This window comes from Drosophila sulfurigaster, chromosome 3 (assembly GCF_023558435.1).
Source record: "Drosophila sulfurigaster albostrigata strain 15112-1811.04 chromosome 3, ASM2355843v2, whole genome shotgun sequence".
Lineage (NCBI taxonomy): Eukaryota > Metazoa > Arthropoda > Insecta > Diptera > Drosophilidae > Drosophila > Drosophila sulfurigaster.
Window position 1 is genome coordinate 5,237,089 of NC_084883.1, and position 18,234 is coordinate 5,255,322.

Consider the following 18,234-nt stretch of genomic DNA (forward strand, 5'->3'; position numbering starts at 1 on the left):
AACGAAAATGAAACAGAAAGAGAAACAAAGGGCCTTTCAGTTAGCTGGCTTTTAATAAATATAAAGCGCTAATTTGCTGCATAATTGCGCTGTGCCACACCCATAGTAGACCCTTCGTGTCTGGCAGCTCGTTTGCTCCTAGTTAAGTAGCGCAGCCTCCCCCTGCTCCCTGTCGCTTTTCCCTTTCCCTTGCTGTTGTTGTTGCTTGACTTTTCTTTGGGCTCAGCTCAGTTCAGTTGAGCTCGGCGACAGGCAACCGTCAATCCTGCCCCATGCCCCATTTTCACATTGGACTCCCTTTTTCATGTCTTCAATGACAGTTATTTCATTTTTCTTGTTGATGTTTTTCCCTGCACTCATTAAATCAAGTTAAAAAGGCATATAGCACCCAGTTGTTGCCGTTGTTATTGTTGTTGCTGTTGCTTTTGCTGTTGCCTGGCCTGTTTCCGTTGTAAGCCAAGCTGTTGAAGTTGTCCTGGATGTGCTCCTCCTGTTTCTTTTCGCCTTGTTCTTGTGGCAACGCCAAAGAAGACAACGCACAAAATTTTCAAATAACATTTTACAGAAGCTGCCGCAAAACAAAAAAGTGAACAGCAACATAACGTAGCACTTTGTCAGTTGTACACGACGATGACTACGACGACTTGGCTTTAATTATAATAACTTGGCTCAGTGCGTGGGCAAACTTGACATATAACGGGCTTTAATGTGATAGCCACAAAATGATATGGTTCACCCAACTGACAGGCAGTCTCTTCAAATTGTACAGCTGCCTAATTGGACGACTTACGACTTCGCAGCGACATTCACTCAATGAGCTACACGCATTTGCTTTTGTCACAAAATATTCTAAATAATGTCAACAAATCTGCTGAGAATTCCTGTTGTACAAAAAAGATGTAAAAGCTGCGTCAAAAGAAATGCTGTCAAAGGATGACTAAATCGTCATTGCAATGCTTCTTTTTAGAGCGTATTTGCATTGCTCCAAATTGTCAGTCATAATGAACATTCTTCGGTTGTATCCATGTTCGTAGTGGTGTCATCAAATCCACAAGTAATATCACAATGACTCACTCACTCACTGACCACATAGAGTTGGCCGTTAGAAACAATATTCAAAACAACTTTTCGTTCTACTGATTATTATGAAACACTTTGCTGGTGTTGAAAAAAGCACACTCATAATTGTAGATATTCTTTTTTTTTTTTCGATTTCGATAATATTTATATTTACATAAGAATTTCCTTAAACACTTGACACACTTTTAAGCCTTAGATTTACTTTATAAAATTACGCAGCCCGCTTCCTCCATGACACAACAGGCGCCCAGCATGAGGCAGCAATCCATCTGATCTCTTGTTATTCCTTGTGAATCCTCCACATAGACTGTCTGAGGTTGTGTGACCACCACAGCGGGTTGAACATAGGGTGGTTGCACCATTGGTGGTGGCATTACTTCGATTACTTCCACTGGCGGTGGGTAGTATGGATCGATGACGTCCACCTGGTAGCCAGGATTGTACATGGTGATCTCGGCACGTTTAGCTAAACAGTTTGACTAGTTAAAAAGGCGCTACTAAATTTGTGCGTGCTATGCAACGCAATAACTTGCTTTAAACTAAAATTCCAAGAACAGTTGAACGTATTTCATGTGTGAGGTAAACTTGGTCTACCGAACATTTATCTAAAGCTCAGGCATTTGATCAATGAGCTGTGATAATGAACAGTTTTTGTGTAAGGGTCAAAAATGTAGAGTACCCAATGCACAGTATGACAAATAAAGATAAAAGTTATGTTGTACTTGTGTGGGTTAGATTACAATTGATTTAAATTTAGAGTCAAACAAACATTTAAATATTCTTCACTTTAGAAATTATATTTACATAAATAGTCACAACCTTACAGTAGAAAATTGAATTTACATTTGAATAACTTTAAAAATACTATTTAAATTTTATAAAAAGTAATCATTATTAGTTATTTACTTAAGATATAAAAATAGAAAATCATAAAAACCTAAAAAGTATTCCTTAATGATATTTTAATGCAATTACAATATATATACATTTGTATGTACAAATAGTAATAAAATGTTGCAATATTCAAAGCAGCGACCACTGTTCAGTGTCTTCCGCGCAACAGTGCGTATGAGTAATATTGTTTGGGCTTTAGATAAACAACGAGCAAAGCAAAAGTACACACAAATTACGTTGAATGGGTTACTTTGGGACACCGCCCACTCCTCCCCTCCCCCCTAGCCATGCGCAACCCTTTGCTCTCAATTCGAAACCCTTGTCAAAATTGGTTGGGCCAAAAAAGTTTTTGGCGCTGCGGTTGCAATGCGAGAGACCTCAAAGCTCATAAAATGTTTTATCAAATGAGAGCAGGCTACAGAGAGCTGGCCGCACTTTTGACACATTTTCGGTTTTATTGGCAAATTGTGAGAAACATATAAATAATAACTTGGAATGTGAACTAACTTGGCAAATAATGTGCCAAACCCGCACATGAAACTACAAATTGTTGCGGTTTTTGTGTGTTATTAAATTTAGCTTTTTACGAGACGAGAGCTAAACGACACGAAGCCCTAAATAGGGAGAAGAGACAAGAGACGAGGCATCCAGCATTGAGATTTATGCAAGACAATATGTTGCCACAACCACAGCCGAGAGTACAAAACATTATTTATAACAAATCGTAAAATTTTATTGCACGAAAAAATTGTGTGTATTATATGTGTGTGTGTGTGTTGTGTGTGTTGTGTGTGAGTGTGCGAGCATGTTTCACAAACTACAAACACGAGCCCGACAAAGCCATAGAAACTTAATTTAACGTAAAGTATTAAAGGATTTGTGTGGCCGTTGTTTGAAGTCGATGTCGAAGGGTCGTCTACATTATGGTGCAACAGCAACAACAATCGCCACAGCCACAGCAGCATGGCAGGCAGGGACAACAGCAGCAGCTTTTATCCTTGGGCGGCGGTGGTGGCTGCACAATGACCGTCGTTGGACCTGGTGGCGGTGGCACCTGAACCACCTCGATACGTGTGCGATGATCCATGGCGATTTTTGTGAAGTTCTTTAGCGCGACTTGTTGCACGAATCGCGTACCAGCTGACACTGGGTGTAATGCCAGATCGCTCTATTATAGCCTTTGATATTGCCAATCTGGGCATGAGCACCCGCTTGTGTGTGTAGTTGCACTAGAGGTCTTATCTGTAGATAAAACACTATCGCGCTCTTATCTAACTTTGACTGTGGGTCGTCTTATCTGCAGCAAAAGGCATGAAATATATATTTTATTGGTTCGAACACATGTATATGAAGATCACATATTCAAACATTCCGTACTCTTCTGCAGGGCTAGGAGATTGCATAATGCGTTTGACTGGTTCCAGTGAACTGTTGATAAAAGTTCTACTAATGAATTGTTGAAAGCATTTAGAGGCTAACGAATTTGATGTTTAAATTCAGCCTATTTTGTAAAATAACTAAATTTATTTTAATTCTTGAAAATATGGATTTATATTTCAAAACTAAATTTTAGATAAATAATAGCAGTGTTAATAAATACTGCAAATAGATTTAGTTAAGTTTGATACTATGTTATACTATTTATACTTCTTATATTATGTAATCCTCATACTATCCTGCGTTGTTAAGGTACTTATTGAATTATACAGGTTCATCACTTAATAAATAATCAAGAAAAAAGTAAAGTTTGAAAAACTGTTCACAATATGGTAATTTGTAGATATTAGTTTTCTTTGAAAATCTTTAATTTTATTGTTGATACTAATTTTAAACACAATACATATTATTACGCCTAGTAAATTAGTGAATATTTTCCTTATATCTATTAAATATTATTTTAAGTTTGAGGTAGTGTATATATAGTGTGAAAATTATTTTCTTATCTGATTATTTCTTGACAGGGGTTGTGCGATTTTTGTGATTATAAGTAATGTTTGACCAAAGTGAAATTGTTTGGGAAGAATGTTATAAGAACTACTTGAAACTGTTTTTGTTGTTGTTTTAGATAAGAATAAAGTAATCAGCTCTTTAATTGCAGGGTAATCTTGAGAGCTTTTTCTTTAAAATTTCAATCGTGGATTACAAGTTCTTATGACTATTCGTAGCAGTCATCAAATCGAAATCTAATAACAACAAGTTATTATTATGCATGTATAATAATTAAGTTAATTTAAATCTTAGAGAGACTCGTTTGTAAATTAAATTAAATACATTTTAAATTTAGTAGTCTTATATTTTATTAGTATGTATGTATATTACATTAAATTAAATCAAGTTAAAATAAATAAGTTTTATTAAATTATTTGAAGGGATGATAAAAGCAGCACCACTTTGGTATTTTTAATACTTTGCTGTGTTGTGTGACTAAAACAATCTCTAAGAAAAACCTAAAATAATTTATGGATTCAATTAGATGACTCACATGAAACGCAAAACAGTGTCAAGTGCAACTTCAACAATGCTCCCCAAAATAAAATCTACTATTGCTAATTATAGTTCGAGTTATCTAATCTGATAATCAGAGAGTAGTGGAATTGCAATTAAACATAATGGAGCAATTTACATTCTGAACGGTATAGTATGTTACTTTAGCATTTTGAAGTCTGGTTTATCCTATTGCCGGATCTCAATTAAAAATATTATCTGACAGACGGAATGAAGCTGGGGAGGTCCTTGCAGATGGGGGCGTTACCTTTGCGTCCTCGATAAAATTAATAAAAATATATTTTTGAACGTTGGCGCGCAATGGTGATGATAATTAGTGTACGTGATTCTATTTACTTTGTCAGCGAATCCCCCCAAAAAAAGGGGTTGCTTTGCGTCAAACATCGTTGATGTTGTGGCTGTGTGTGTGCGTGTGTGTGTGTATGTGGGATATGATATGCGCGTAAAAAATAGAGTACGTGTGTGCGTGACAATGGCAACAACGTGCGATGACAGGGCTGAGTATTTTGGGGAGTATTGAAAGGGAGCGAGGGGTCTGCCTGGTCTTTTGGGTGTCAAAAATGAAACAACGCCTGCTCGGAATTTTAAAATAAGCAAATGAGTCTGTTCTTGGTAAGAACGCAAGCAGCAACTCCACAACGCCAAGCAGCCAACAGCAACAGCCACAGAAACAGAGCCCATAAATATTTATAAACTTTTGGCCCTGTCATATAAATACAGGGTCATTAGTTGCTTGCACACCTTTCGCTCAACTCGCCCTCGGGACAATAAAATCCAACTAGGCGGCTATTTAAATGTTTATGACTTAATACACAGAGTGACAACGGCTTGATAGGGCTTATTAGTTCTAAACTCACACGGAAAAGGAATCAAAATTCAACAGATGGAAAGACAGCTGTTTCTGCAAGGCATTTACAAAAAAAAATCAGATTGTTTCGAATGTTATCGAAACTGTTACTGCCATAAATTTGCAAATTCAGAAATTCAAAAAATAAAGCATACTTTCAGGAGCTAGTAGAAAAGCGAAAGTGAGAATATTTTTCACCACACTCTGCGCCAAAAAGTATGCTGCAATAAAATGTAGTGCAAGCACGGACTGTAATGATAGGTTTTGATACAAAATATTATAAAATAATCGTTAAGCGATTATGTTATGTTATGGTACTATTTGTTGGTAAGGATTATTCACTTCATATTTAAAATGAAAACAAAAAACAAAAATACAAAATAATAATTACTTTTAAGTTTTTTTCATTCACTACAAAAAACAAATTTAATTAATTGTCGGCATGATCAATAATTATTTTAGAGCAAAAGAATAAAAGACATAATATAATGAATATTAATTGAATTTTTTTCCTATTTTGCATTTTTTCTCAAATATTTAAAATATAATATATAAAATTTGCGAAACAATGTCATTTCTGCAAAAAACAATTAAAGGTAAAAATATGTATTTTACAATTGTATGTAAATGATTACGATAAAAATGTAGATACACAAAATATTTAAGAAAGATGAATATCCTATCTTTTGCAGCTTCAATCGATCCCAAAATTAAAGCATTTTCTACGCGAAATAAGTGAAATTGGAAAACTTCTTGTAGGGTTGAAACAAAGATACTTACTTTTGAACTCCTCTTGCGGGTAAAGGCTAAGTTTCAGAGGGCATTAGGTTAGTGGCCCTTTCTCGACATTTGACATTTTTATTTATAATTTAGTGTAGCGCCCAGGGTTTTAGGCCACGCCCACCTAGCTAGAAAAGTGGCAAATAAAAGTGATAAAGCAAAATGGCGAAAAGTGGCAGTAAAAAAAATAAAATGCGCTGCCGCAAAAGTGCCATTTGTGGCATAAACACATGCGCGCCAAAGTTTGATAAGACAAAAGGCAACCAGCAAGAGCAGCAGCAGCGTTAGCGGCATTTAAAGGAGAAGGGGACTAACAGGTGTGCAGAGTGAATTTCTGTGTGTGCGTGCGTGTGTGTGTAGGCCAAAAACTTTGCCAAGTGTGGCGCCACACACACACACACGCACTCACATAAGCGCCAAGTGAGAGTGTTGCTAAAAAATAAAGCAACAACAACGAAAGCGACGTGGCAATGTCCCAAGGATGAAGTTCAGCTTCGTTGTTGGAACCGCAATGTGCCACTAAATGCTGCCACTAAATGTGTGCCAAGTATTATTGCAGCCCAAACGCAGGTGCCTATCTATGAGTGTGAGTGTGAATGGAGTGTGTGTGTGAGTGTATATACCGAATTTTCTTACCCAAGGAGCTGCGTCCTGTCGCGCTTCCTTGCCTTCTCGCATAAAATTAGCACAATAAAAACCCATAAATGCGACACAAAAACATGAAAATCCACTTGTTATAATTTAATCGAGTTGATAGAATTTTTACGACTCCGTTTCCCAGGTAAATTTTCGCTCTATGGATGTGTGATACAGGTTCGTGTGTATATATGTACATATATATATGTATACATATGAGCTTTCGCTGTGTGCGTGCTTTGAAGCGCCAACTAAAATATAAAACAAAATAAAAGTTTTAATCACACGACACCAGTTTATTGGAGGTCACAAAGATTAAACTGGCATAACTTAAGTCTAGCTTAAGTCACATTCGACACCTAATAGCACAAAAATCCTTTAAGGATTTTCACATTTATCACAGGTATTAATTTGGCTTTGCAGAAAATTTATTTTTTCTTGTGTTTCTTGTAAATACATTACTTTATTATGCAAACTAACTAATTAAAAAAAAGAACAATAAAGTAGTCGGCAACTAATTTCTGAAATTACTCCCCTTGGTTATTGCAAGTATTGACAATTTAAAAAAGGGATTTAATAGCTAAACTTAACTATCTATACATATTGTGTAAAATAAAATTATATATATTGTATACAAGTAGTATATATTGAATACAAATTTCTTACTGTCGAGGTCGTATTTAGAGTGTTTAGTTCGTGTTGTAATTTTAACAAGTAAGAAACTTCAGTCGAGTCTGCTCGACTGTGAGATACCCGCTACTCATCTTCAATGTAAATCAAAATATTGCGGTATTATTCTCAAAATATACCAAATCAACATACCACAAAATGCTAAATCCTACTGAATATATTTGGTATATCAATATACTATTGTATTCAAAATATACATACGTCTTTTGCCATATAAAATGATTATTTTAGCTCCATCAGTGACGGACAAGCAAATAGACGAATATTGATGTCTCTGCTGCTGACGCAGATTAAGAATATACATATGCACATAAGTACATTTCCTACTGGCAAAAAATAATAAATAATAAAGTATAACATATCGCAGTTTGCGCGGCTAGCAAATTGTACATCGTTTTATAACAGTTGAAGCCTCCTAGCTTTCAATTTTTTTTTATGCATCGATAGACAAATGCATATTTTGTTATTAATACGCATTACGTTAAAGAGGTACATCACATTCATTTAGACAATTTTATATAATACTTCTGGCTCGTTCATGTCCAATTCAGCATCCGAGCGGCTACGTGACATGTCAGTTAATACTGATGCCTTGCTGGACCTTTGACTAGCTATTGAGTTTTGTTTTCGATGGTACTCCTCATCATTGGCAGATGTGCACGCCTCTATAAACTTGATTAGCTTTTGTGATCGCAGCAGTGTTGCAACAGGAGCAGCTTCTTCTAAAGATTCTCTAGTGCGCTCCAATTTATGCTGCGCCACATTCGCTTTGGTTATCTGCATGACACTTAGGAATCGCCAAATCAAGCTATTGCAATTTTGACTTTCTGAATACATGTAGGTACAATTAGACAATGATTTAATGTTTTTTTTGTTACTACCTTTTATAGCTCGACGAGCATTAAAACAGCATTCGTCATAGTGGAGTTGACTCAATTGAATCATTGCCATCTTGTGATACAAATAACACTTTTCGATAGAATATTTGGCAAACCGAATGCGTCGATCCATGCGAACGAGAAGTCTCCTTGCTCTTTTGCCCTCAAGGTCTTGGTCATCACCCTGCTGATAGGTGGAACGATCTCCGAAAACAAATGGCACAATGTCCTTAAAACTGTCTTTCGAAAGGTGCAACAATCGTGCCATTGTGGCATGTCTAAAACTCTTGGGTACGACAAACTGATCACAGAGAGCAAGAGCCAGAGTGTTGTATACCTCATTTATGAATTCAAATTTCCAGCACATGACACGGTTTCTTTTTGTCACATAATAATCACCCATGACTTTCTCAACATAATCGCAAAGCGTCTGCAAATAATAATTCAGTGTTTGACAAGATCTTCTTAATAAATCACTTACCGTAATTCTTTTTTCCTTACGAAGCAAGCGTATATGTTTAAGATCAGCAATCATGTTCCTGAAAGTCTGATACTGTACACGAAATAGATTAGCTTCTTTGTTTTTCTCTAGCATCTTTTTGTTGGGATACTTCAGAAAACTGACGTAATAAAGGGGATTACGGCATTGTAACATTTTCTAAGAACCATTTCAAATTAAATTAATTGATTCGTGAGATTTGATAGATCCTCACCATAAATTGTCGAACAATATCGTATTGCTTATTAACGAGACTTTCTACAAAGCTGTTCGAACGCTTACATTGGGGCAGCAACAAACTGGGATTCTTTCTCAAGTTCTTCATGAAAAGAATATCATACCAAGAATCATTCATGTAAGTTTGGTGCACTACGTTAAAAGCGCGCTTCCTGCGTGCTATTTCTATAGGAGGTAATATTTCTTCCTCCGTTTCTAAGATGCTTACTACATCACACTTCTTCTGATCCCTCAATTTCTTCCAAAGAATACGCTTATCAACAATAGCCTTTGCTTTGGTGAGTTCGCTAACGTGTCGAATCAACTTTTGGTTTCTCAAGAAAAATAAGGACATGGCCTTGCCAGTGACATCCTTGATGACATCGTCAACCTTGGAGAGAATATAATTTACAAACACTTCACTTTATTTTGGGAACTCCTTAAAATAGCTTACCACAACGAGACGCTTCTCGAAAGTTTTGGCTTTGACGCCAATGAAAACTCTCATATTGTCATGCAGTTCTTTGTTGCAGTTCTCGAACTGATTCAGCTCAAAGAGTGCATCACATATTTGCAGATTGATTGGACAACTGGCTCCACGTTTCTTTAGGGCCATTACTTACATATATAAAATTCGAAAAAGGTTGAGCTAAAGGAACTAGGGATATTCAAAAAGTTACCTGAAGCTTTTGTGGCATCATTTAATGCACCTTCAATTCGAGCTGCCTTTCTTTGAGTCTGACTGCGACGATAGAGTGTCATAAAATCCCCGTCATCCATTTCCAATGCCTTAGTATAGTAGTGCATAGCAAAGTTCTCTCTACGACGATTAAAATAGTAAGTGCCCCAATCTCTATAAATATCATGCTCAATCTCTGGGCTCCAGTCCACTTTGGCCCAGTAAGGCAAAGGCGCATCTTTCTCTAGATGCAGGGTGTGACCCACAATCGAAGTCATTTTGGTTGTAATTTACGGAAATCTGTATGAAAATGTATAAATGTGAGTGTGAAAATGTGCAAATTTATACATATATTGAAAATGCTTAAAGCATCTGTGTACTGTCTGTATAATACAACTGAGATATATTACTGAGCATATTTCAGCTTGGAAAAACTTTGACATCACTAGCAAAGAAGTATAGACAATTTAAATTCTGTAATGTTAACTATAGCTACAGTTAAATGTGCTCGTCTAACCGATACACGCTACCCATTAGCAACTAAAGTAAAACAATATGAAAACGGTATTATGGTATCATAAATATACTAAATTATACCATAGACTGCATCCAACTTGGCTCAAATTATATTATTAAGTGCAAAGTATACCAAATGCCAACTAAAGCAAATTGTTTTGGTATATGTTGAATGTAATATATCGATATACCAAATATAGCCCCAAGAATATATTTTTATGAAACATACCGCACTGTTTTCCTTTTATTGACAATGAATAGCGCGTATCTTATACTAGGGCACTCTCGACTGTAGCTTTCTTACTTCTTAATAGTAATAATAACTATTATATAATTTTATTTTATCGTAATAAAATTTTCAGACTGATGTTCATATTATAAGTACTAAAAATTGAGACTGTTCTTTGCAACGAATGAGTCTACAGTATAGACTCTACCGACTCGGTTCCTGTTGGCTACCTTATGGGTAGAGCACATAAATATTTTTGGGAAAGATTATTAACATAAAAAATGAAGGAGTAAGATTTATTATCGGAGGTATTACAATTGTATTATTCATGGGTCTTTTGATAAATTAAATAAAACACGTGCGAAATATTTTTCAATTTTTGCTCACTTCGGATTTAATAAATACATTTACAATTGACGCTCTTCACCATAATTAATAGATGTATAACTAATGGCTCCGTGAGATGAAGCATTAGACTTTTTAGTAATTTCCAATTCATTACATATAATGCAAGTCTCTATGAAATTAACAAGCCGGGAAGAACAAAGCTGTTCTGCAATGGGAAGAGTCTTTTCCAAAGCATCTGCAACACGTTCCACCTTATGGAGTATTCTGTTAGCTTTGATAATTTGCACATTGCTTAAAAATTTCCAAATTAGGTTATTGCAGTTTTCACTTTCTAAATTCAGGACAATATAATCAAGTTTGTAAAAAGTTGATATAGATAGACAAACAAACCTTTGATGGCCTTCCGAGCATTAAAGCAACATTCTTCAGAGTGCCCTTGGGATAAATAGACATCAGAAATCTGATAATATAAATAACATTTCTCTATAGAGAAATTTGTAAATCTAATCAGATTCTCAAGATGAGAAATTCGTTTCCTGGAAATGTATAAAAACTGAATGTAAATAATATAACATTTGATTTAATTCAACCTTAATTTTTTTCCCTCGATATCCAGAGTATCTGTTGCATCATGAGTGGATCGATCCCCAAAAACGAATGGAACTATTTCCTTTATCGTATCCGCTGGCAAGTGTAATATTTGCACCATTGACGAATTAGATGGCCTGAAATTTTTGGGAATCGAATATTGCTCAGTAAGGGCCAATGCCGAAATGTTATAAACCTCATTTACAAATTCAAATTTCCAGCACATCACACGATTTGTTCTCTTCACATAATCTTCGCCCATTATTTTCTCAACATAACTGACAAGCTTCTATATTTAAGATTGGCAATTAAAGTGTGTGAAAAAATTAAAATACTCATTAAAATACTATTACATGAAGTCTTTTCTCTTTTCGAAGTCTATGAATTTCCTTAAGATGAGCAATCATATTCCGATGCAATTGGTATTGGGTTCGATATAGATATGCCTGTTTGCTCTTCATTAGCATTGCCAAGTTTCGAAATTTGATGTAATTCACATAATACAGAGGACTACGAGTTTGTATCATTTTCTGTAGACAAATTTTTTATTTTATCTGCCAGACACATTTCTCAATTATACTTGCCACAAATTCTCTGATGATCTTATATTGCTCGAAGACCAGTTTTTGTAAGAAGCCATGAGAACGTTTGCATTGATCAAGATGTAAGCTTTTATTCTCTGTCAACAGTCGCATAAAAACGAAATCAATCCAAGTCTTATTCATGTATGTCTGATGAACTATGTTAAAGGCACGCTTTCGACGAGCAATTTCTAGCGGCGATAAAATCTCTTCCTAGATGAGTTGTAGGCTTTCCTATAACAAATAAATTGAACAAATAAAATCGATGAACTTACCACTTCCTCGAGTATACTAAGAACATCACATTTATTTTCTTCACGCAGAATTTTCCATAAGAGACGTCGGTCAACTCTTGCTTTGGCTTCGTTAATTCTAAAAACTTTTTCAACCAATTTTTGGTTTTGTAAAAGAAACAAGGACATTGCCTTGCCAGTGGCATCTTGTATTACGGAATCAATCTGAAGATGATGAATTATTTGAAGCTTTTGTGCTATTTTCGAAATTTGTTGAGCACTTACCACAATTTCACGCTCCTTAAAAATTGAGGCGGTAATATCTTTGAAAAGTTTCAAATTATTCGATATCTCGATTTTGCTGTGTTCCAACTGGTTTAATTCAAACAGATCACAGCAATACTCGAAATTTATAAGCACATTAGGTGCTTTCTGTTTCTTCGCCAACTCTAAATAAGATACACTTAGTTATCTATATATTTTAGTTAAGTCTCTGTGAACTCACCTGCTGCAAGTTTGGCATCAGCTAATGCGCCCTCAAGACGTGCAGCCATTCTTTTAACTTGACTTCGACCATAGATTGACAAATAGTCCGTATCATCGAGCTCCATTGCTTTGGTGAAGTATTCGATCGAATTACTATCTTGTCGGCGAAGTGCATAGTAGGTGCCCCAGTTTTTAAAAATGTTATGCACGATCTCTGGGGGCCAATCGATCTTCATCCAGGCGGGAATTGCTTCTTCAATTCCCGCTTTGGGTGGGCCGGCAAGTACGGACATCTTTCGAATTCGAATAAAATATTCTATATAACTTTAATTTAAATTTTTTAACAAACTATTTGTTAATAATTTTTCGTGTTTTATTTTTTTTTTTAATTTTTATGTTTACACACTTTGTTTTTTTTTGTTATTTTGTGATTAATTTTTTATATTTTTTTTACACATATTATCGATTGTTTATTTCTAACTAACACTGGTTCAAACTTGATACTGACTATAACATTCTGATTTATTCGTAATGCATAAAATTACTTTAAGCGCAAAGTAATCTAGATTGAAAGCAATATTGATGTTACGGACGCGAAAGCTGGCAATAACGTTGGTTGCAAAACGTAAAATCGAAATTTCAATATAGGGATTTTTATTTCCGTTAAGCATGGGGTAAAATGCTACAAGAAATGCATGTGACAGGCAGAAGAAGGCATCTCCGACGTAAACAGACAAGATAATATAGCTTTGTCGATCTGTCCAACCAAAAAATCGATTGACAAGCGTAATTTTGAAGGTTAAAGGTGGCGATATTTGGTACATATGCTCGCGATCAGCTCAAAATTGTAAGTTATTTAAGAAATTTTTGGTATCTCACATTCGACTATAGCTTTTTTAATTATTCATTTTTGCCACGCCCTCTTTCGCAGACTAAAAATGAAAACAAATTAACAGCAAGCATAATTTCGAAGCTATAGTCGCGATATCTGGTACATATAATACAACTATGTTACAGTGTTTACGATTGCTGATTTGGTTGCAATGAGATAAACGTTTTAGACTATTAAAATACTTTTATATGCTTTGATATATCTGTGGTATATTTTGTAGGAATCTCTCTATCGACATACAAAAAATAGCCTTTGGTATGTTTTAGTTTTTGCTATATTTTTAAAATATTGTAGTATTAAAACTGAGTAGGGGTGTGTCTCTGTGAAGCACTCTTCTTCACTTGTTACTTATTACAGTATTTCAAATTAAGACGAAATATTTCTTGAAGACTTGATTTTGTTAACTGCTTATATTATCTACTTTTATTGTATCTATTAAATTCTATTAAATTTTAGTTGGAAAAAGTGTAAAATCGGGTCTAACTAAGGCCAGACGCCTTGCTGGCCCGCTGAGAAGCAATCGAATCGACCTTCTTCTGTAGATCATCCTCAACATAAAAGAAACAGGTTTCCAAAAATTTCATTATAGGTGGATACTTAAGTTGTTTGGCAATTGGAAGAGCTTCCTCTATAGACTCCTTCGAGGCTTCAACTTTATGTTGCAGCACATTTGCCTTGATGATTTGTAGAACACTTAAGAAGTGCCATATAATGCTGTTACAGTTTCGGCATTCTGCGAAAAGGAACATGTATAAATTGAATATCTTTATTGTAATTTGTATTCGAACCTTTGATAGCTCTGCGAGCATTGAGAACACACTCGTCATAGTGCAACTGAGTTAAATGAACGCTGGCTATCTGATGATACAAATAGCACTTCTCAATAGAGAACTTGACAAACCTTAAACGTTTCTCCATGCGAGTAATAATTTTTCTAAGTAACACAATGTTAAATAAAAAGAAAATTAGTTTGATATTTGAGCTTTTACCTGGCTTTAAGTGCAAGAGGATCTTGTACGTCGCCATCTTGATAAGTTGAGCGATCGCCGAAGACAAATGGAACTGCATCTTTTAGTTTATCCATTGGGAGCCGTAAAAGGAGTAACAATGAGTTGTGCGATGTCTGTGCCGATAGTCGGAAATAGTTTGGCACATAGTATTGTTCAGTTAATGCCAGTGCTAGAGTATTGTAAACCTCATTTATGAATTCGAATTTCCAGCACATGACACGATTCGTTTTTCTCACATAATAATCCCCCATTATTTGTTCGATATATTCAGCCAGTTTCTAAAATGTTCTTCAGTTTGAAAAAAGACTTTAATGAAATAAAATATGTAGTACTTGCCTTGACTCGTTTTTCCTTGCGCATCTGACGAATTTGTTTTAGATCAGCAATCATATTGCGATGTGTCTGATACTGAATGCGGAATAAATGTGCCTCCTTATTTTTCTCCAGCATTTTTTTGTTTGAATATTTTATAAAATTAATATAATACAAGGGATTACGACTATGAATCATTTTCTGCGAACAAAAAAGGCATTCGTGATGCGTTGTATTATATTTTATGTTTAAGTACTTACTATAAATTTTCGCACAATGTCATATTGTGACTGTGATAGACCAGCTAGAAAACTCTTTGAATTTTTACACTGTTCTAGCAGCAGGTTTGGATTCGAACGAAGAATTTTCATAAAGAGGACGTCCTGCCATGAATTATTTAGATAGTTCTGATGGATAACATTAAAGGCTCGCTTTCTGCGTGACACTTCCAGTGGCGACAGAATCTCTTCCTAATATATAGAACTCAATGAAATTGATGTTTTTTTTATAAAGCTTTTTTGTTGAGCTACCTCTTCCTCTGGTATGCTAAGTACATCGCATTTTTCCAAATCCTTTAATATCTTCCATAAGGGACGATCATCTTTCGTCTGATTAGCTTTTATGATTGCGCTCACTAGTTCAACGACTTTTTGGTAGTTCAGATAGAAGAGCGAAAGTCCTTTGCCAGTGACATCCTTAATAACACCATCAACCTAGAATAAAACATCGAAAAAGTATATAACATAAATTTGAAATAAATTCTTAAAAACATTTTTAACAAACTTACCACAACGCGACGCGTTTCAAAATTTCTCGCCTTTACTCCAATGAATCTTCGCAAATTGTCGTGCAATTCAGTATTGCAATTTTCAAACTGGTTTAGTTGAAAGAGAGCATCACAGATTTGCAGATTGATTGGGCAACTATGACCATGTTTTTTCATTGCTATTTGTCAAGAAATATTATAATCATTTAAATAATAATATCCCGAATCGTACCAGCAGCATTTCTTGCATCTTCTAGTGCCTGATCAATGCGAGCTGCCTTTCCATTGTTCACACTTCGTCGATAAAGTGTTTTATAATCTTTCTCATCCAATTCCATGGCCTTGCTGAAATAATACTGAGCAAAGTTTTGTCGGCGTCGGCCAGCGTAATATGTACCCCAATCTCTATAGATGTCATGTTGAACTTTGGTGTTCCAATTAAATTTTACCCAATCTGGCAAAGCTTCGCCAGTTGTAAATATGGGCACATGTCCCACAACCGAAGTCATTCTATTGACACACTTCGAAAACGGTAATAAGGCTATAATTTGAGAATTATACTTATCTTTCAATAAGCAGATATTTTGCCATAACTATATTTAATAGTTATCACTTACCAAGTATAAAGATGAGAATAGGTGAATAATTTCTGACTCAAAATTTAAACAATGCGGTTCAAAAAGTGTACAAAAAATAAAACTTGTATTCAAATAGAAACACAAACAACTGCTTTAAACGAATGAAGAAAACGTTATGAACTAACAAACCATATTTAAACTGACTTTAGGAACGATGGCAAACATATCAAATGAAATAAAAATGAAGTATTATATGTGTTTGAAATTTGGCATGTAAATAATATATTTTATATATTTTTATTATTAAAAGGTTTTGTTTACATATATGTATATAAGCCGTAAGGCTGCTTTGTTAAGTAATTACTTTAATTATTATGGAATCTCTTATTAAATTAATCTGTATAACAAACAAGTAATAAAGCTACAGTCGAGTGTGGTCGACTGCGAGATACCCGCAACCCATTTTGAATTCAAGTAAAGCAGTGCGATATTATTCTTAAATTATACCACATAATATACCACAAAAATAAAAAAATATAAGGTTGGCCAAAAAGTCTTGCGGTATTTCCGATAGGTGTCTTTGCAAGCGCGTAGTTCTAGTTTGTCGCATTTGTCTATTTGTCGCATCGGTTCATGCGATACCTTTTTGGAAAGCTCTTTTCACGCGTTAACACGTGTTTGATTTAATTTTTTTTGTTTTGATTCGTTCGTGAATTATAGCGTCACAAACATGGAGAAAAATAAAGAGAAAATATGGCATATTTTACAGTTCTACTACGATAAAGGCAAAAATGCAACTCATGCTGCCAATAAAATTTGTGCAGTTTATGGACCCGATACAGTTTCCATTTCCACCGCACAACGATGGTTTCAACGTTTTCGTTCTGGTACAGAGGTGGTCGAAGATGCGCCACGGTCCGGAAGGCCTGTCGTCGAAAATTGCGATAAAATCGCCGAATTGATCGAAAGAGATCGGCATAGTAGCACCCGTAGCATCGGCCAAGAGCTTGGCATGAGTCATCAAACCGTTTTAAACCATTTGAAGAAGCTTGGATTCAAAAAAAAAAAGCTCGATATATGGGTGCCACACGAAATGACGCAAAAAAAACATTTTTGACCGTATAGATGCATGCGAATCGCTTCTGAATCGCAACAAAATCAACCCGTTTTTGAAGCGGATGGTGACTGGCGATGAAAAGTGGATCACTTACGACAACGTGAAGCGCAAACGGTTGTGATCGAAAAGCGGTGAAGCTGCCCAGACGGTGGCCAAGCCTGGATTGACGGCCAGGAAGATTCTTCTGTGTGATTGGTGGGATTAGCAAGGGAATCATCCACTATGAGCTGCTCCCCTATGGCCAAACGCTCAATTCGGACCTATACTGGACCGCTTGAATGCAGCACTCATGCAGAAGAGTCCATCTTTGATCAACAGAGGCCGAATTGTCTTCCATCAGGACAACGCCAGGCCACACACATCTTTGGTGACGCGCCAGAAGCTCCGGGAGCTCGGATGGGAGGTTCTTTTGCATCCACCGTATAGTCCGGATCTCGCACCAAGTGATTACCACCTATTTCTGTCTATGGCGAACGAGCTTGGTAGTCGGAAATTGGCCACAAGAGAGTCCTGTGAAAATTGGATTTCCAAGTTTTTTTGCCAATAGAAAAGAGAGCTTCTATAAGAGGGGCATTATGAAGTTGACATCTCGTTGGGAACTCGTCATCGAACAAAACGGCGCATATTTGACTTAAATCGCATTATTATAACCAATTTTATGAACAATTGAAAATTCAATAAAAATACCGCAAGACTTTTTGGCCAACCTTATATTTGGTATATCGTTAAAGTACTACTACAATTGAAATATACCATTGAGTTCAAAATATACCAAATTGTCAGCCAAGGCAACAGAAGCCGCTTTTAATTATACAATTTCTATACGATCGCAATCAAATTCTCAGGAGGTATATGTTAAATACTATAGTTATTG

At 35.6% G+C, this 18,234-nt stretch overlaps 4 protein-coding genes across 4 annotated transcripts; all 4 read right to left on the reverse strand.

Annotated features, from left to right (window-relative positions):
• Nucleotides 1–1,208: 1,208 nt before the first annotated feature.
• LOC133844221 (uncharacterized) lies at nucleotides 1,209–1,627 on the reverse strand. The gene has a single exon (XM_062278126.1). It carries the CDS (start codon nucleotides 1,524–1,526, stop codon nucleotides 1,284–1,286), a length of 243 nt encoding a protein of 80 aa, XP_062134110.1. The 5' UTR covers nucleotides 1,527–1,627; the 3' UTR covers nucleotides 1,209–1,283.
• A 6,179-nt stretch (nucleotides 1,628–7,806) lies between these two features.
• On the reverse strand, nucleotides 7,807–10,101 carry LOC133843170 (uncharacterized). The gene is made up of 6 exons (XM_062276598.1): nucleotides 9,706–10,101; nucleotides 9,480–9,643; nucleotides 9,024–9,416; nucleotides 8,792–8,968; nucleotides 8,314–8,740; nucleotides 7,807–8,259 (listed from the first exon to the last, which is right to left on the reverse strand). Exons 1-6 carry the CDS (start codon nucleotides 9,980–9,982, stop codon nucleotides 7,937–7,939), a joined length of 1,761 nt encoding a protein of 586 aa, XP_062132582.1. The 5' UTR covers nucleotides 9,983–10,101; the 3' UTR covers nucleotides 7,807–7,936.
• Nucleotides 10,102–10,817: 716 nt separating this feature from the next.
• Nucleotides 10,818–13,181, reverse strand: LOC133843209 (uncharacterized). Its single transcript, XM_062276649.1, has 8 exons — nucleotides 12,705–13,181; nucleotides 12,485–12,648; nucleotides 12,242–12,424; nucleotides 11,970–12,179; nucleotides 11,739–11,915; nucleotides 11,388–11,674; nucleotides 11,188–11,333; nucleotides 10,818–11,128 (listed from the first exon to the last, which is right to left on the reverse strand). The coding sequence occupies exons 1-8, from the start codon at nucleotides 12,976–12,978 to the stop codon at nucleotides 10,857–10,859; spliced, it is 1,713 nt and encodes a 570-aa protein (XP_062132633.1). The 5' UTR covers nucleotides 12,979–13,181; the 3' UTR covers nucleotides 10,818–10,856.
• Nucleotides 13,182–13,972: 791 nt separating this feature from the next.
• LOC133843343 (uncharacterized) lies at nucleotides 13,973–16,432 on the reverse strand. Its single transcript, XM_062276851.1, has 9 exons — nucleotides 16,283–16,432; nucleotides 15,898–16,206; nucleotides 15,687–15,844; nucleotides 15,430–15,612; nucleotides 15,160–15,369; nucleotides 14,924–15,100; nucleotides 14,567–14,865; nucleotides 14,366–14,511; nucleotides 13,973–14,310 (listed from the first exon to the last, which is right to left on the reverse strand). Exons 2-9 carry the CDS (start codon nucleotides 16,172–16,174, stop codon nucleotides 14,057–14,059), a joined length of 1,704 nt encoding a protein of 567 aa, XP_062132835.1. The 5' UTR covers nucleotides 16,175–16,206; nucleotides 16,283–16,432; the 3' UTR covers nucleotides 13,973–14,056.
• Between the last annotated feature and the right edge of the window lie 1,802 nt (nucleotides 16,433–18,234).